At 42.0% G+C, this 19,986-nt stretch overlaps 1 protein-coding gene across 1 annotated transcript in view; it reads left to right on the top strand.

The window, feature by feature from the left end:
- Nucleotides 1-1,341: 1,341 nt before the first annotated feature.
- Nucleotides 1,342-19,986, top strand: part of Ppp3r1 (protein phosphatase 3 regulatory subunit B, alpha) — a 35,138-nt gene continuing 16,493 nt past the window's right edge. Inside the window, exon 1 of the mRNA XM_055624230.1 lies at nt 1,342-1,598. Coding sequence (XP_055480205.1) covers nt 1,596-1,598 — 3 coding nt within the window. The 5' untranslated portion in view covers nt 1,342-1,595. The remainder of the gene's footprint in view (nt 1,599-19,986) is intronic.

The raw sequence follows: 19,986 nt of genomic DNA, 5'->3' as shown, positions 1-19,986 counted from the left end.
GCAAGAGGCTACAACAGAGCTCATACGGTTTTACTGATGTGATAGAAATGTAGTTTGTTTTGGTGCTAAATGAACGCTTGGGCTTTAGGAAAGATGTGGGAAGCAGGCTACTGGGAGTGTTATCAGTTTACATGGGAAGCTATCGAGTTGAGTTCAGCTGTAGAGGCCAAAGAGCCATATATAGGCTCAGATGAAGAGATGGATGGGTGGTCCAGAAGGGAGAATACAAAGATGGGCAGTTGGGGTTGAGCAAACATCACTGATGTTGGTGACTTAGCTGAGTTGAGGCCTCAGGGACAGTCAGGAGTTCTTTGCCTATCAGCCCCTGTCCCAGGATGGTCAGATGACAGACTGGTTGGGGTCGTTGCCATCAGAGCGCTAGATGTCTCTTTACAGAGTCATTTCTTTGTCTGATGTGTCCACTGAATTTTTGTGTCAGGTTTCCCAGACACAATTTTAACAATCCCATGTGCGGTTACAGTTTCAATTTGACCTGATAAGGTGGCACCCTTTTTATTCCAAGTCAGTGCTGTGTGAGTGGGGCTGGACACATGGTAACACTCATGCGTCCACCTTGATGCGGGCATCCTCCGTCTGCTCCTACAACGTAGGCTCTCGAAGCAAGGCTAAAAAACTCATTTTTACAAAAGATGAAGGAGTTAGAGCAGAACCTATCCTTACCTTAACTTTCTAACCAAAGATTGCTTAAAATAAATAACTGCGACATAAAACTGTTATCCTCATCACACCCCTCCTATCAACTTTCTTTTCCCCTTCATATATAACTTCTCTCTGTGGACTTCATTTCCTACCGTAGTCTTACTTCTATGGTAAGGTAACTGCCACCATTACGGGCACGGACAAGGGGGCAATCTGTCTCTTAAAGTCTTCTACACCAGCTCAAGGGAGCTTGGTGGTGGTGTTGGGTGGGAAGCAATCTCTCCACTCTTGTCAGTTGCTCCCCTAGGACTCACGCTGCAGCTACCTTTGGTTCTCCCACTTTTCCAACCGCGCTTGACTCCACAGTGTGGACTTGCCCGTGAATCGCCTTAGTGACAAGGGGCCACAAGTGCCGCGCAACTCGGTGGCAGGTCCAGTCGTTCGCCCCATTTCCTCCTCCCACGAGCCTCCCTCCGGCCGGCTTTCCTCCAGTCACATGACGGAAAGCGCGCCTCCGCCGACGTCGGCCTGCCCCCTCCCCGGCGCACCGTACGCCAAAGACGCCGGCCGAGAGCTCGCTCGGTGCTCTGGGCGCACTCCGGTTGGCGGACGTGTGCACGGCCCGGCGCGGGTTCCCGGATGTCGGCCTCCCGCAGACCCCGCCCCGCCCCGCCCCGCGCTCGCTCCGCCCTCTGCGCGCCCCGTTCCGTGCCTTGAGGTTGCGGTCAGCGCGAGCCGCTGCAGCGAGTCGGGGCAGCCCGCGAGCGTGAGGCTGCAGCCCTCTCCTCCCGCCGACGCCTCTCCTCCAACCGCGACTCCGCCCGCCTCGCTCCGGGCCCAGGCCCCGTTGCACCCCGCCCGTCTCCGGACAGCAAGCCGCCGCCGCCGAGTCCCGAGGAACCCACAGCCGCCGCCAGCGCCGCCCGCCGAGCAAGATGGTGAGACCTCGGCTCCCGGGTCGGGCGAGGGAGGGCCCGCGGCGTTCTCCTCGCTAGAAAATTCCAGAGGCCTGGCCGCTGCGGGTGCGGGGCTCGGGGTGCTCGGTCGCTCGCGCGCTCCCCCTCCCCCGGCTCTGCGCGCCCCCGAGCCTCCGCCGGCTGCAAGGCCCTGCCAGCCCCCCGGCCCCTGCGCGCCTCCCCCGAGGCCTCCGCGCGTCCCCCGGCCTCCCGCAAGCCCCGGACGGCCCCGCGGCCCGCCCCGAGACTCGCCGCCCCCGCCCTCCGCGCGCCCCTGGCCTCGGGGCGCCCGCAGCGCCGCCGCCCCCGGGCTCCCGAGCCCGCGGGCCTCCGCGCGCCCCTGACCCCGCCGCCTCGCTCGGCCTTTGCGGAACCCCGGCCCCGCGGGGCTGCGCGCTCCCTGCCCTCCTCCACGTGGAGCCCACTTTTCCGCCCCCGGCTTGCTTTCCAGGTTGGGTGTTCTGGGATCCTGTGGAAATGATAGTGTGCGGCAAATGGCGCTTTATGTAAGACCCACTTCTCCGGAGTTGTGCTGCCTCCCACTCACTCCGCATTTTCCAGCAGCGAGCCTTGGCAGGGATCCTTTCCACTTCCCTGCCTTCGCTCGTTTTCGAATTTTATCTCGCTGCTGTTTGCAACCTTGGGGGCTTTTTTCTTTTTTCTTTCGCGGCTTGCTTTTCTCTGCATTTGTGGACATGAAAGGGCCAGCCTGTATGTTCGTTAAGACCCGGGTCAGGTTAGTCCCGGAGAAATGCATATATTGGTTTGTTAATGTTTTCTTAGTGGTTTTTTAAAAAATTTTTATTTTATTACCTTCTTTTGTCCGGTGCTTGTGGTAGTTTTTGAACGATGGCGATTTAAATTTTCCCTTCCTTCCTTTCGTATTAATCCCTAGGTGGAATTCACCATGTAGTGTTTCTCACTGACGCTAGGGGTGTGCCTCCTGCCTGTCACCGTAGCCAAGAAATCTATGACGCCTTTAGCTTGTTGCCTTACTGGTTCTGTAGCTCCGCTTGGCCCTGTTTCCTCTTTGCAATCAAGAATTGTGTTCATAGGAAAACTTAGCCGCACTCCCCGTATGTGTCAGTTATTCAAACACGACATTGGATTGTAACACTTTTTTTTTTTAGATGTCTTTAAGCACTTACCAGAGAATTTCAGAATGATTTGTGTTCCTTACACTTTTTTAGTTGTACAATATCCCCTTGTATGTAGATTTAAATGCTTCAGATGTGGGCTGTTTATAGCAGTTGAAAATCAATTAGGTGGTGGTGGTCAGAGAACGTAAAGTGAAAATATTTGAGTAAGTGAGCTTTTATTTAAAATATGGAGCTTATTGGCATCGTCAAGACCAATGTTAGGAGCAGCTTTGATGAATGGTTCATGAGTTTGGAATGTAGAGGAATTTTTTTTGTTGTTGTTGTTTTGTTTTTTAATTTGGGAAGCTGTTCAGATGATTTGGCTCTTTGAAGTACAGAACTTCAGCTTTTCCAGACCATTAAAGCACATTAATATAATTGTAATTTGAAGTTAGGAATTGCACATAATAGTGTTTGTTTTGAGACTGTTTTTCTCTGTAGCCAAGGCTAGCCTGGAGCTCATTGCTTCAGTCTCTGAAATGTATGCCATCACTTTATATTAGAGTAACCGATGAAAAGGCCAAGTTGTTCAAAATAGGCCTCTCCTCCTTCCTCACTTGCCCTAAGGCAATTATATGCTTTATACTTTGTATCATTTACAAATCTGCCAAATTAGGCTATTTTATAGCAGCAAAGTAACTGAAGCTAAGAAAATCAATCTGACTAGGCTCACAAGATGCCTCAGCAGGCGAAAGCATGAGCCACCTCACTCTGTAGCTTTGAGTGCCTAGTGGAACTTTGTAAGCATGTTTTTTTGAGGTTCAGATTCATTGCAGTTTTTTGTTTTTTTAATATTTAATTTTAAGTGTGTATATGTGGGGAAAGGGTATATGTACCAGAGTTCAGGTGCTTTAGGAGACCAGAAGAGGGTCAGGTCCTCTTGATTCTGAGTTACGTGTAGTTGTGGAATCCTACATGGGTGCTGGGGACCAAACCCAGCTTCTCCGCAAGTTCAGTACCTACTCTTGACCACTGAGCCCTCTCTCTCTCCAGCTCTCATTTTTACTTTTTAAAAATTTTTATTAATTTGTACTTTTGGTACTAAAAATTAAGTTTAGGGCCCTGTGTTGAATGTCTTTACCACAGCTCTTCTTCCCTCAGCCCATCGACCTTATTTATTTTTCCTGGATGCCCTGACTGTCCTGAAACTCACTCTGTAGACTCTCTGGACCAGCCTGGCCTGCAAACTCGTGAGATCCACCTGCCTCTGCCTCCAGAGTCCTGGGACTAAAGGCAGTACCACTGCCACCCGATATCCCATTGACTCTTAAATTCCTTATCTTCTTGTGACCCCGTATTTTGTAGTCATTTACAATATTTTAAGATGCACTTTATCATATCTCCCAGGTCATTATTTTTCTGGTCCTTTCAGCTTTCTTTAAAACTTTCACAATTCATACTTGCCTTGTTCTTCGTCCTCCCAGTTCTGTCCTCACGTAGGACTGTCTTGGTACGATCCTCACAGTATAGGTTTGTAAATACCAGAACCATGTGCTTAACTTGATTTGGCCATATGGAACATTGATTAAATGAAAAATGTTTTGGGCTTACGAGTGATCTGGCTAATTTTCCAAGTTAAGCCTACTTTTCTGGAAGAATTCATAACCTTCAGAAAACGTAATGCCTAGTAGGTACCATGGAATTGCTAGATTTTCATAATAGAGCTCGTAGTTTTTATTGTCACCAGTTAATTTAAATGGGAAAGTAAAAGGGTTTGAATTTGTTAAGGGATCTGTGTAAGTGTGTGTGCACTTGAATGCATGTTCATGTGTCTGCATGGATGCTCGTTCACAGGTCGAGGGTGGGTGTTGGGCGCCTTCCTCAGGTGCTCACCACCTTATGTTTTTGAGACGGGCTCCCTCACTGAACCTGTGACTTCCTGGCTGATCTGTGCTGGCCAGTGAACTCCAGGGATCCTCCTGCCTCATCCCAGCCCTGGTGTATGAGTGCTGGGGAAACCAGAACTCGGGCCCTCATCTGAGCCAGCCCTCCAAAGGTTCATTTCTGACAAGTGTTTTATTTGCTGCTTTAAAAGCAGATAATTTCAGTTTAGCATGGTGGCACATACCTTTAACTCCAGTATTTGGGAGACAGAAGGATAGTTTAAGGCCAGACTGGTCTACCTAGCAAGTTTCAGGTGGTTGGAGTTACCTTCACTTGCTCCACAAGGCAAAGCCTATTCTGCCTTCACTCTATTTGAACTTAAATCTGTTAAGTGTTAAGGATGTTGAAAGTTAGGTATAAGATCTGTGAGTTCAGAGCATCTAGAAATTTCTCCTGATTCAGATTGTTTATATCTTTGTTGGATTAGATAATATGGATTTGGGCTGTAGAGACATCCCAGTGGGTAAAGGTGCTTTCTCTGACCTGAGTTTGATCTCACATTCACATTCTGTGAAAGAATGGATACCTGAAATTTACCTTTAGACTGGTGTTCGAACCTCCACTGTACACACAAAGTCAATACTATGGATTTTTTTTTTTTTGTGGGTATGATGTATATAAGCATTGTCTTAGTTTTAAGACAATTTTAATTTCTAAAGAGATCTATTTCTTAGTCATTTTTAGCTTTTTATTAAAGTTTCCATTTTCATAAACTGTCAACTTGTTTTATTGTCGGTAGAGTTAAAGTTCATATAAGTTTGGAGGAGACAGTTTCTCCTATCATTTTGTCCCGTTGTGGATGAGAAACTTAAAATGGATCAGGCTGTGAGGTACAAGAGCCTGCTAAGAATCAGTTAGCAGTGCGATGGATGAGCAGTGTTGAAGGACTAAGTGTCTGTTACAGGCAGCAAAGCAGAAGTAAGTAAGTCATGTTGGGCCAGGAGAATAAAGCAAGGCTGAGTGTGCTCTTCAGCCTGGGTAAAGCAGCAGGGACTCAGTCATACCAACATATTTGTAGACTTTGTTGGTCACTGCTTACTGCTCTCTTTACAGATATTAAATTAGGTTCTCTTGTAAGTAGGAAACATAGACAGATGTCAGTAGTTGTGAAAAAGCAGGTGGTGAATGTCGTGAGTAATATAGACAAAGCCTGACAAAAATTGAGCCAAGAATGCAGTGAGTTGGAAATTGGAGAAAGCTTTGTAGAGAATTGTGCTATGTCTAAAAAAGATAATGAGGCCTGCGGAGGAGATGTGTGGGCATCTAGGAGCTGTTTCCTAGCCTGAAGGTCGGAAGAAAGTGTGTGCTTATATATACATAGATTCTCAAATGTGGATCTGAGACTAGCAGGGTCACTCATCTGGAAACTTGGTGTGCCCTACCCTATGACAGCCTGGCCAAGCAGTTTAGGTTTTTTTAGGTCTTAGGTGATTGTGATGCTAAGGTTTGAGAGACATTGCCTAGAGACTGTTACTTATCTACCTTGTAGTTAGGGCTGGTAATCTACTTAGCACTAACAATGTAAACATCAAAGACAGGATTATCATCTCTAAGCAAAGTCAAAGTGAGTAAGCAAGACAGTGATTATGGGATATTGTGTGTGCGTTTAACAGACTAAATTTAGGGTGCTCTAAGAGTGAGCAAGGGGAGAAGCATGTTTAATTCAGGTAGGGGTGAGAGTCACAGCCTCCTGGACTCCGAGCTGTCTTAAAAGGACGACATTGTGGCATGCTGCAGCTTCCATGATGACATCTTCTCTGTGCTGAGGTTTTTTTTTAATAATACGTGTGTTTGTTCTTTTTTATCTTTGTTTTGTTTTGCTGTGTGTGTGTGTGTGTGTTTAAATTTGGGGGTAGGTTGTAAGGCTAGATATGAGGGGGTGGGGCAATGAGTGGGACTGGGGTGCATGATGCTAAAGTATCAATAAAAAGTTTAAAAAAGGGATGAGTGGTCGGTCGGTCATCAGGGAGGCAGTCCACACTGGAAGCTTATGTTCACACTCAGAGAGGCATGAACATGGAAAACCGTCCAGGGACTGGAGGTGCAGATGGAGTCTAACATGGTTTCATTTAGGATTTTTAAGTTTTATGGGAGTATGATGTGTTCAGTAGATACCATACTTTGATTAAGCATAAATGGTAACTACCTCTGTTAACAGTTGTTTGTTTCATTCCAGTATAACATTCAACATGTCAACACTAGACGTTTATGCTATAAAACAGGTTTTGTGGTAGATGGTTTTGCTTGGCTGTAGGCTAGGTTGGGTCACAGTGATCACTAGCTTAGATTGTTAACTGTGTTTTGAGCTTTATGATACTTTGAACTTGTGTAGTGTGGGTTTATCAGTCAGTTAACTTCATTGCAAGTTGAGAAATAGCTGTTCAGCATGGCTGTTCAGTAAGGGGTGGGTGGGAGAGCAATGTGAGAAAAATTAGTACTAGATCTTTAGAGGTGCTTGCATTTCATTTCCTTAAATACATTTGAAGCCATTGCTTTTAAGCATTAGAGTAATTTTTAAGCAGCAAGATGACATTTATTTTTAAGAAAGATTACTATGTAGTTTGGTTATTTTAATAAGAGGTAAATCTAGATGTGGGAGTTAAATAATTTCATTAAAAGTGGAGCGGCCACCGGGGAAGTCAGTCTGGCGGTTGCTGAGGAAAGTGAAAAAGTAGAAGTGCCCAGTGAGTGAGTAAAGGTGTGTGCGGCCTCCGGACACAAGCCCGACATCTGAGTGCCATTTCTGTGGGAGGAGAGAGCCAACTCCACGAAGTGGTCCTCTGACTGGTGTGCATGGCAGTATGTACACACACACACACACACACACACACACACAGGTAAACATTAAAAAGAACCACCATGTGATCTGGGAACACCACTCTTGAGTGTGAACTGTACATGGCAGAATCTAAAGCAGCGTGTTATAGAGATTCTTATACATGTTTAATGCAGCATTTTTCACTGTAGCTCCCCTGTGTCCTCATCAGCAGGTGAATGAGTAACAAATTGGAGCATATACACACAATGAAGATTTATTCACCTGTAGAGGAGAACAGAATTGTGTTATTTGCAGGGAAGTGGATAGAATTGGAGCTTGACATGTTAAGCTAACAGCTAGATTTATACTAGTATGTTTCATATGTGGAACAGATTTAAATCAGTGGTTCTCAACCTTCCTGCTGCGATTCTTTAATACTGTAACCCCAACTGTAAAACTATTTTCATTGCTATTTCATAACTGTAATTTTGCTATTGTTATGAACTGTAATGTAAATATCTGATATGCAGGATATCTGATATGCGACCCCTGTGAAAGGGTCATGCAACACCAAAGGGGTCATAATCTATAGGTCGAGAAACACTGGTTTAAATGAATATGTATGCATGCATATATATGGCCTGAGGAGGAAGGTACTCAGTTAGAAGAAGAGAATTGGCTACAGAGTAAAATACATGAGAAGTATTACAAAGATTCTTCAACTAAAATAAGTAATAAATAGAAAATGACATAAAAATATTTGTAATTTGTCTCAGAAGTATCTTGGATAGGGTAACTACTACTGTGATGAAACACCATGACAAAAATCAACTTGGAGAGGAAAGGTTTGATTCTGCTGATACTTCTACATCACTATTCATCATTGAAGGAAGCCAGAGCAGGAACCTGGGGCCAGGATCTGATGCAGAGGCCATGGAGAGGTGCTGCTTACTGACTTACTCCACATGGGTTGTTCAGCCTGTTTTCTTACAGCACACAGGACCACTAATCCAGAAGTGGCAATACTCAAAATGGGCTGGGCTCTCAAACAAATCACTAATTGTGAAAATGTCCTACAGGCTTTCTTGCATACAACCCATCTTCTGGAGACATCTTTTTTTTTTTTTTTTTTTTTTTTTTTTGTTGTTGAGTCTCCAGCTTGTGTCAAATTGTCATCAAACTACCCAGCACAGGTAAAGACTGAAAGAATGAAGGTGGAAAGGGAGGCTTTCCTACACATGTAGATGTGTATACATTTAAGCAGACGAGAGGGTCTGCATTTCATTGGTGGGAAGGAGTGAATTGTACTGACTGGGTAGGTGGTATGTCTAGCTAATTCAAGCACAGGTCTGAGTGCCTTTCAGAGTTTAGCTGTGCTAGAGATTTATGGGGAACATTCCATCTGTCCTCAAGAAACTTAGTTTACCCAGATGCCTGTTTTATCTCTAGTGTTATCATTTGGTAATATTTGTAATAACTGCATTGCAGGCTGCTAAGTTCTGTAGGCCAGAGTGTGAAATATTAAATGCCTGCTGCTTTTATTTATTCTTTGGTTTCTTGCATATCTGATTTACTTTTCTCATACTTCCCCATTATACCCTCCCTTATTCCCTTCTGCCTCCCACCAAGCCCCTTACTGATACCAACAAGCCTCCTTCCCTTCTACTGCATTTAATTAGGGTGGCCTGCAGCCACTTAATCAGTGGCTGCTATATTGAGGAAAATGACCTCCTCGGCTCCAGGTGCCCAGAACTGCCTGTAGCTGTTCATGGAGGGATGGGGCTTTACATGTGTTTTTGGTTAATGTTGTTGGGATTCTCTCTCTCTCTCTCTTTTCTTTTTTTCTTTTTTGTTTTTTAACACAATCACAATAAAGGTTAGAAGCTGGGCATGTTGACACAGACATTCCAACACTGAGCACTCAGGAGGCAGAGGCAGAGGCAGAGGCAGAGGCAGGCAAATCTGAATTCAAGGTCGGCCTGGTCTAGGCCAGAGAGTGCTACGCAGAGAGTGCTTTGTAAGGTATGATGAAAAGTTACTTGTAGATGATGGAGATATGTAAATTTTATGTGTGCTTATACATTTTCTTTTATAATAGCAATAGGAATGCATCTCCAGAGTAAAGTGGAGTGAAATTATCAGGGACAGTGTTGTTATATTAGCTCTGCCTCTGGCTGCCTGCTGCTTTGTGCTTTTTCTGCTGCTTATTTTACTTACTCATTTTCCTATTTTTTAATCCACTGCCTTTCTGTGAAGTCTAATTCAGAGGTGGTAGCTATAATGTGGTTTAATTTTAACTAGTCCTGACTTCAGTTCCTGTGTGGCAGCAGTAGGATTATAGGAGCTGAGTAGTTCAGTGTGGTTTTTAATGTGTATCTTAGTGCTGAGGCTGGGAGATTTATGAAGGAAAGCCTGTTAGAGTCCTTGCTGTGTGGAGAAGGCATCACGGGAGTTAAGTAGAGTATGCAGGCTTGGACCTGTTCCTCCTGGGAAGCCATCAGCCCCAGTTCAGGGGTCCTGCTCTCTTGGCTTCTCACAAGCTGTACTTTCAACATACTAATTTGATGCTTAATTTTCAACACAAGACCTCTTCAAGAGGGCATCTGAGCCCTAACATTCTGCTGCTCTTTTCCAAATTTACACTTCTGGTGCTAAAAGTCTGAGGAAGTCCAAATCTGCAGTCTCATTTGAATCAGGTATAAGTGAGATTGAGTGCATTTAGTTGTCTATAGAATAGACATTCCCATTTCAAGCTTGTGGCTTTGGTATTTCTTCTAAATGTCTTACTTTGTAACAAGGATGGCTGTTTGCTCTGTTTTCCAGTACCTTGTCACTTATGTTTCAGACCTCACCGGAATGGCTTTAACTGGATGCACTTCTTTTTAAGGCTTATTTTTGTTTGTACAGCCAGAAGAGAGCTTTGGTTCCCCTGAGGTTGGGATCTGAGCCATTTGATGTGGTTGATGGGAGCTGAACTTGGCTCAGTGTGCACACTGAGCCACCTCTGCAGCCTAACTTTGCATATTTCTACAGGCATTCTGGTTAGGACTACTCAATCACTGAGAAGGTTTAGGCTTTCCTTACAGCACTCTCCTGAGCCTTCACCTACAGTAATCAGGTTAATCCGTTCACGAAGGCAAGCTTCTCATTGAGTATCTTTTTAAAGTCGCTTGTAATAATACAGTGACAGTGTCAGCCAGGGGCATCCAGACCATCGTATTATGTTGTATATTACGAAGTTTTTCATAGGAAGTGCTGGCCTGGAATGGTTATGCATCTCTGATGGCAATAAGCTAATGACTAGCATGGGGTTGGAAGTTGGGAAAGATGTGAATATTGGATTCTGGCTCTTTTTTTTTTCATTGTGATTGTGAATAAATGTCATAAGCAGGTTAGACTTTAGGAAAAACACCACTTGCAGTGGAGTCACTGTACATTGTCTGGACATGTAGTAGGGAGCCATTTAACATACTTGGCTTTTCGTTCTTTTTTATACTGTTGGACCTTCCTGGAAACTCTTAGGAGTTTTACCTTCGGGGCTAGAGAGATGGCTCAGTGGTTGAGAGCCTTGTCTGCTCATCCAGAGGTCCTGAGTTCAGTTCTCAGCACTTACATGCTGGCTCACAACCATATCTTGGGGAGACCTGATGCAAGTTCTGTCCTCTCTTGCTTCTGTGGCTATTTTTTTATTTATTTAATTTTTTTAAATTTTATTTTTTTTAGTTGCTGTTCCTCTGACTGCCATTAGCATTTGTTTCTATACTCTCTCATCAGGGTTTGGTCCAGCCTCCCCCTTCCCTCCCTTTTAAGTCACTTTCCTATTTTAAAATCCAATGTATTATGAAGAAAAAAATCTTTAACATATAACCTAAAGACTCTGTAATTAATTGTGTGTGTGTGTGTGTGTGTGTGTGTGTGTGTGTGTGTGTGTGTTGAAACGGTTTTTCTGCATGGCCCTGGCTGTCCTGGAACTCACTCTGTAGACCACGCTGACTTTGGACTCACAGAGATCCACTGACCGGCTTTATGATTTTTTTTTTTTTTTTTTTTTTTTTTTTTTTTTGAGATGGTCACTCTTAAGTGAAGATGGTGGTCTGGTCATGTTTTTTTCTCCACTTCACTCTATTCTAAGCTATTAGGCAGTCGTTATGTTCAGTTCACACAGCACTAACTTCTGGAAAACAGATTGGCTTAATACTCTCTATAGACAAAGAAATGAGTGGCATTGTCAGTATATTAATTTTTTTTTTGCACCGAGTAAGTGGCAGCTGAATCCAGACTATACTAATGTACCTGAAAACAATAAACTACAAAAGAATGTGTTACTATGCCCAGTGCAGAAGAAAACAGTGTACTGTTCCTTTAGTCTGTGTTCTTCCTTGTGACTCAGTTTAGTCATTTATCTACGCCAGAAGAATTCATTGTACAGTTCCCGTAGATATGACCATCTATTCCTTGTTTCTGAGCTTAGCTTCAGCTGGCACTCACACCCCTTCAGTTATGTGCCTTTACAAAGCTGTCTGTCGGATTTATTTTCCAGCACAGATATAACTGTGTTAGGGTTTTTTGTTTTTATTAGGACTTTGTAGGTGTTGGGGACTGAAGCAGGTACATAAGCTTGGAAAGCACTCCAGACTGACCCTCAGCTCGGCCATGTTATTTCTAAGGTGTAGTTTTGAGAACACTAAGGTTTTAGGGTTTTTGTGGGGTGGGATGGGGTGGGGTGAGGCTTACTATTACTAATAGGTTATAGTAACAAAGTATCCCATACTTTAGATCTGGTAAATGCCTTTTAAATTTTTGATCCGTTGTCTCTGCCACAGTTCCTTCTCATACTATTTCTCAAGCCATTATAATGCTTTAAAAATTTTTACCTTTAGTTTCTTCACTCTGTTTATCATGCTGCCACTAGTTGTGCTCGGGAAAGGAAGGCTGATGGCTTTCTACCTTCAATTAAAAATTATTGCTTCTCTTCTAGATTTAAATTTTAAGCTCCTTTGCATGGTATGTATGCCCTGACGCTTAATTTCTTACTGTTCTGAATCTTTAAACACGGCAGGCTTTTTCCCAAACTTTCTACTTTTTGAAATAAAGTGAACTTTTTTTTTTTTTTGGAAAAAAAACAAACGGCTTTGTTTGTATTTTCCCCCCTGTCAAAGAGAAAGGTTTGCCTTTCTCTTTGTTTGACAAATTCTGTGCCAGTGGCATTTTATGGAAAACTACTCATTCCCAGACAATTAATGACTAGGTTTGTAAGTAACTTTGACTGCAGCCCATCATGTGTTACAGGGTGTTTGTCTGCCTTAGTTGTGGGTTCTTCTAGGGCAAAGGATACATTTCTGTAAATCTGCTCCCATGTAGTATTTTCTTATGAGAAGCAGAGATGTAATGAGTAAATTATGTTTGTCATCTCTGGCTAGGATGACATAAGCCCTGTATGTAATGCCTCTATAACCCTTCAAGTTGTGCATTAGACACAATGGGAAAGCCACCCTAGAGGAAAGCACTGTTGATTCTGAAAGTTAGAGAAGTGTTTTGCTTAATGATTATTTCATTTTTGAATAGGGAGTTATGTGTAAGAATGTTATTTTTATTTGTAAGTTTAAACTCTTAAAGTTTTGGGGCAGCTTATACTGTGAATAGGGAGCAGGGCTTGGTGGCGCACACACCTTTAATCCCAGCACTCTGGGAGGCAGAGGCAGTGGATGGATGCCAGTTTGAGGCCAGTGTAGCCTACAAAGTTCATCCAGGACAGCCAAGGCTACAAAGAGAAGCCCAGTCTCAGAAAACATATATATGATTATTTTTCCTTTAAGCTGATTTTAGCTTTTCTAAACAGTCTAGGAACAACTGGTGAACTGAGAGTATAATTCTAAATGACTACAGTGGTAGAGTTCTTAGCATACAGGAGTCAGGTACCTAGAATGAAGAAGTATTAATAAAACATGCGCTGTAGTAGATCCACCATAGGGTGATGTCTCTGCTTGCCCACTGTGCACCTCATATGTAGCAGTTTGTGATTTTTGCTACATTGATTCTATTCACATTGCTCATATATAAAGTCAAGTGATCCTTTAAGTGCTGAAGAACACTTCAGTCTGTGATGTCATCTCACCGAGTTTCAGGTGAAACTCTGTAAGGTACCTAAGCTACATTCTTGGGCTTGTTTTCCTTTTCTTCCCTCCCTTTATAGCTGTAAAATACCCACTTGGTGATTTATAAAGGTGTGTGTGTGTGTTTTGGGTTACCCAGTATATTTGATGAAAAGCAACGGTTTTACATTTTTTTTTTTTTTTAAGAGAACCCAACTACTGAAAAGCAGTATGTAACATGGTCAGGCTTAGTTTTTATAATCTGGTCTCTTGTTTGTCTGTGTGTGCAGGCGATATGTGTTTGTGGACACATGTACCTTAGTTTTCCTGGTGCTCTGATAAAATTCCTCAACACAGGCACAGTGAGGCAGACTGTTGGCTCACAGGCACAGTCCATCTTCCGAGAAGTCAAGGCACAGGAGTGCTCAGGAGAAGGGAGTGTTTGATGCATGCGTGTGCTCAGCCAGCTCCCTCTTGGGAGCTAAGCCTAGAAAGTGGCCCACAGTTTAGGGGTCTTCCTAACTCATTTAATCTCATCCAGGTAATTCTTCACAGGTGCTCACCAAAGGCTCTCCTTATGATTCCAGGCCCTGTCAAGTTAGCAGTCAACACTAGCATTTCATAGCATGTGTGGGGGAGGAACAGAAGTGTGTGTGTATGTGGACGCCAGAGGTTGACATGCATCTTTGCTTGTATTCTTCTCCACCCTACAGATTGAGGCCTGGGGTCTCTCGATTGAACTTACCTATTGTTCAACGGAGAGAGTCTAGCTAGCCAGTTTGATCCAGGGAACCCCTTTTCCCCTGTCTCTGCCTTTGAAGCACCAGGATCACAGGCTGGTTGTTATGCCTACCAAGTATGTGGGCATTAGGGAGCTGAACTCCGTTTCTCACTCTGGGGAAGCAAGAATTTTTTTTCTTTTTCTTCTTCTTCTCCCTGAGGCATCTCTTTAGCCTGCATAATCTGTTTTTATCTCTGTGTAACCTGGTCTCTGCACAGTATACTAATTATTAAAGTAGAAAATGTATCAGCTGGGTATTTTTGGTTACAAGTATCCAGGTGGCTTAAACAATGAGTAATATTTTGTTGCATAGAATAAGAAACTCAGAACCATAGAGTTGCAGGGTGGTTTAACAGTTGCCCTCTTGACAGTATAGACCTTGCCTCCTGAGCCTGCCTGTCAGGAGAGGACCACTACCTCAGACACTGAAGTGTGGGAAATGATTTCCTCCGCTCTGCTGCCTTTTGTTTTGAGAGGAAAATCTTTGCTACATTCCTTATAGTAGGCTTTTCCCTTAGGTTTCATTGTTTCCTCAGAAGCTCTTCTACACAAGATAAAGACCCTGTTCCTATCTGAAGGCTAAGTTCTTGTAACCTGGCCCTAGCCTACTTTCACCAAAGGCTAGGCCTGAAAGCACTAGCAGTTACTTGTTTAATACTGTGCTTGATGTTCTGAATGGAGCTCACTGATTACTGATGAGTGAAAACTATACCTGCCTTTCAGTGCCTTACCAAGTTTCATCCTTCCTCTCTGGTCATCCTCTTCATATAAATATGCTGGATCAAAGAGACCACCAGTATGACAAGCATGTGAAAATTTTGCTGTTGGGAGTATAAACGTTACAGTTGTTTGGGAAACAGCCCACCAAATGCTAAACATAGAATCACTATGTGATCTTTGAATTCTGTTTTATAAATGTTCTTCGCATGTTTGTCTACAACTGGCATCTTTAGCATAGTATTCTTGCGGTGAATCTATGCCCCATGAATCAGTATAATTAGCTGGGCAAAGAGGTTCATGTCTGTAATAATCTAAGCACTTAGGAGGCTGAACAGGTTTGTGAATTAGAGGTCAATGTGGTAAAGACTGTTTGAGAAAACTAAAAAAGAATCAGTATAATTCTTTTATTGTTGACAATTTTTGTTATATTGGATATTCCACTTTTTATTTATTCATTGGTCAGGTCTTCCTGCCTCCTCCCTAAAAATACCAAAAAACAAAACAAAACAAAACAAAACAAAACAAAAAAAAACCTCTTCATGAATGTTCATAATAACATTATTCAGGGTAGGTAAGAAGTAGAAAGAGTCCCAATGTCTGTTTTGCCAGATGAGTGGGTAAATACAACATGATGTAGTTTCATATGATGAAACATTACCAAGCAGTAAAAAGACACACACTGGTTCTTTTCTTTTACTGTGTAGCTCAGGCTGCCTCAAACTGGCAGTCCTCCTGACTCAGCTTCCTGAATTCTGGGACTACAAGGGTGGGGTACCATGCTTGAACAATATATTGGTTTCATGTAGCCATTTGAACTAAAGCTGAATGTATTACATAGAGCCAGTTACTTATTGTGTGTGTTTTCATATGTTAGAGCCAGAATATTTCTAGAGCCAGGAGGTAAAATGGTGCTTCCCATGGATGGTGTCAATGGTGTTTGGAGGATTACAAACGTTGAGGGGTGATGGGTTGTGGTGATGGTTGCACAAATCTTTGAGTCTACTATTGTTACACTTTTGGTGGGTTTATGTTGTATGAATAAAAAGCTGGTGTTAGGCCAAGCTTGGCCTGAGCCATAGTTTGTTGACTAATACGTTTTTTTTTTTTCCCCCTGTGGGTTGTACTTTCCTTTAATTCTTCTAGTGCTTTTATCATCTGCCTTCTGGATACTACAGATTTTTCATTCAAAATTTAAGTGCTTGTCTTACAGTGTCCTTCTAGGTTCATCTATCATGTGATTGTAATATCCCCATCCCTCCAAACATTAGTGTTCTTTGGTCACTCTCTGTCTTTGTACTTCAGCCCTCGCAGCCATTGGTCAGTGTGGTTTCTACAACCTGGCCTGCTTTATTGTTTTGTTTTGTTTTGTTTTCTGCTGGAGATTATTTTTTTCAATTGTGATAATTGGCGATGTTATGCCCATGGAATATTCTAGTTTAGGGGTTGATTATATGCATTTTGTGTAAAATTAGAACCAAGTACCAAGTTAGTATTGCGGCCAACAGGAAGAGTTGAATAAGACAGTTTCACATCATACCGTTGACATTTTCTCACTTGTTTGTCAGCACCCCTCACCTGGTGCATGCTGTCTGCTCTCCATGCTTGTGTAATTATGACTGTTGTGCTAGCCAGTCAACATAGCTGTGCTAGTTTAGCCTCTTGGGTATGTTTTCTCGGGTGGGAAAATGCTTTAATAACTTCATGTTTCTCTTGTATAAGACATATAAACTTTTAATGATATATTGTGACAAAGCTGAGCTTTTTATTTTTAAATTAAAGTTAGCATACAAAGTCTTAAATATGATTATAGTATTTCCAAACTGTTTTAGTGATTTTTCTTTCCCCTTCATTCCAACACTTTTTTCTTACCCCCTTATCCCTCCTGTATCCTCTTCAATCTGTTTCCTCTTCCATATCTCATGTATCCTTTTGCTCTACCCTGGGCTCAGCACTCACGGCTTCCTTTCCAGTTTTTTCAGACTTTACCCCACATGTGTACAGACTAGGATCTGCTTATGAGAGGTAACGTGCCATTTGTCATTCAGAACTTAGGTTGCTTTGGTTAGTATTGATTATTTTCTGATTCATGGAATTTACTGGAAATTCCATTTTATTTTAATATACACATATATGATATGTATATATCACATTTTCATTGTCCACTTATCTATGAAGGACACTCCTAGCCTGGTTCTCTTTCTTTGCTCTTCTGAATGTTAGCAGCAAGGAACATGAATGTACAAGTCTCCCTGTGATAGTTTAGTTATACCTTGGGGGTATGCTGAGAAGTGTTTTCATGGGTCATATTATAGTTCTATTTTTAGTTTTTTGAGATGCTTTCATACTGTTTTCTATAATATTGTACTGGTTTGCATTCTGCCAGCAGTGACTAAGGATTCTCCTTTCTTCACATCCTTGCCAACATTTGTTTTTGGTGTCTTAATGCTAACCAATAATGGGGCAAGATGGTATGCTCAAAGTGGTTCTAGTTTGCATTTCACAGGTAACTAGGGATGCTGGACAGTTAAAAGAATAGGTACTGGTTATTTGTGGGGGTTTCTTTATATTTGGGGGTATGTGTGTCTATAATTTTAATTAGACCATTTGTTGATTTGATGTTTAATTTCTGTGGCTCTTTAAAAATTCTGGCTATTAGCTGTCTGTCTGGAGTATGGTTAACTGATGGTTTTCTCGTGTCTGGAGTATGGTTACTGATGGTTTTCTCCAGTCTGCATGGAGTATAGTTACTGACAGTTTTTTCCTGTCTGGAGTATGATTACTTGGCTGTTTCTCTCCTATCCGGTGGTTGTCTGTTAGCTGTTAGAAACTTTACTTTCATGGAGTTCCTTCTGCTTATTCATGTGGCTACTTACATATGCTCTTGGGAAGTTCTAGCCTAAACCTGTATTTTGAAGGGCCTTCCCTCTGTGTTCTTCTAGGGGAGCCAGCATTTCAGGTGTTAAGATAAGGCCTTTGTTCCTTATCTTATGAATGGGTGAAAGATCCTACCTAATTTCCTTCTTCTGTCTGGATAGGCAGTTTGCCCAGTACCATTTGTTGAATAATCTTTTTCCACTGCATGTTTTTGACACCTTTCTCAAGAAGTAGGTACCCATAGCTTTGGTTCTTTTAAAGTCCTGTATTCTGTTCCATTGGTCTGTCCTTTTTTATGCCAGTATCAGGCTGTCTTTGTTACTGTAACCCTTGTATAGTTTGAGATCAGTTATCATAATACTTGCAGCTGTGCTGTTTCTCTTCACATTTGTTTTTGGATATTCATGGTTTTCTCTGGTTCCATATGAGTTCTTGTTTGTTTGTTTGTTTTTGTTTTGTTTTTTGTTTTCTAGTTCTCTGAAGAATGTCATTGGTATTTTGATGGGCATTGCCTAATTTCTTTCTCTGTGAGTTTATTGAGTATTTGAAGGTTGCTTGCTGACTTTCATACATTGACTTTGCGTTGTACGACTTTACTGAAAGTGGTTATTCAGAGCATTTTGTTGGATCTGTAAGGTCTTTAAACAGAATAGGGTCAGTTTGATTACTTGTTATCCCTTTTATAACTTTCTCCTCTATGTTGCTCTAGTTAAGATTTTGGACACTTCCTTGAGTAAGAAAAGAGAGTGGACATATGTGTTATTGATTCTGGAGGAAATGCTCTTAGTTCTTCTCCATTTAATCTGGTATTGGCTGTTGGCTTATTCTAGAAATCCTTTATTTTGATGTATGTTCCACCTGTTCCTAATGTTTCCAGGACTTTTATCATGAAAGTTAGTTGAACTTTGTCAAGTGCCTTTTCTGCATCCATTGTGATAGATATTTATGACATTTGTTCTAACTTTATGTAATGTATTGCATTTATCAGTTTGCCTATGTTGAACTAACCTTGCATTTCAGGGATGTAGTTCACTTGGTCATGATACATGGTCATCTTAAGGTGTTCCTGAATTCAATTTGCAAATATCTTGAGAATATTTGCATCTCTGTTCTTCAGGGAAGTAGATCTGTAGTTTTCTGTTTGTGTTCTCTTTATTTCAGTGGTTCTCAACCAACCTTATATGCTGAGACCCTTTAAATACAGTTCCTCATGTTGAGGTGACCTCCCCCAAGCATAGTTACTTGTGTTGCTACTTCATAACTGTAATTTTGTTACTGTCATGAATGGTGATGTAAATATCTGTTTTTCCATGGGCTTAGGCGACCTCTGGAAGAGTCCTTTGATCCCCAGAGGAGTTGGTAACCCACAGGTTGAGAACCACTGCTGTATTTGGTGTTGATGTTAGCATGATTCTGCTTTTGTGAAACTAATTTGAAAGTGATCCTCCCTTTACATTTTGTGGAACAAACTTAGAAGTATTGGTATTACGGTTTTATTAGCTTCAAAATTAGTTTGAATTTTGTCTATTATTGTATACTTGTTGCTTAACCTTGTTACCCTACCTACCTGAAGGATAGCTTGGAGAGTAAATGAGATTATGAATGTGAAGTCTCTAACAAGGAGCTAGCAACATCAGTGTAATTTCACATGTCATTTTAATGTTATTTTCATCTCGTAAATGTTTGTGTTCCCCCTTTCCACCCATAATTAATTCAGTTAACTTCTAGAGTGTTTTCGATATCTATTAGCTCATTCTATTTTTAAAATGTCTTCATTTAGTTTTAACTTAAAGGTAATAAAGTCAACACATTTGAGGAATCTGAAAGATCTTAAGACTTTGTAAGATTTCCTTTGAAGAGCAATATCATTGTTTGGAGGCAGCATATGGGAAGGCCTGCAGGTTTTGTCTCTGTGAACTTGGAAAGCTTTCTTGTATAAAAGCTTTTTCTGGGGCTAGAGAGATAGCTCGGTGGTTAAGAGCACTGCCTGCTCTTCCAAAGGACCCAAGTTCAATTCTCAGCACCCACATGGTAGCTCACAACGGTCTGTAATACCAATTCCAAGGGATCTGACACCTTCACATTAATGCACATAAAATTAAACAAATTTTAAATAAAAGTT

The sequence above is a fragment of the Psammomys obesus genome, unplaced genomic scaffold (genome assembly GCF_907164565.1).
Source record: "Psammomys obesus unplaced genomic scaffold, mPsaObe1.curated_primary_1811, whole genome shotgun sequence".
In the NCBI taxonomy this organism is placed as follows: domain Eukaryota; kingdom Metazoa; phylum Chordata; class Mammalia; order Rodentia; family Muridae; genus Psammomys; species Psammomys obesus.
The sequence above is the reverse complement of the archived record's forward strand: the minus strand, read 5'-3'. Positions and strand labels throughout refer to the sequence as shown.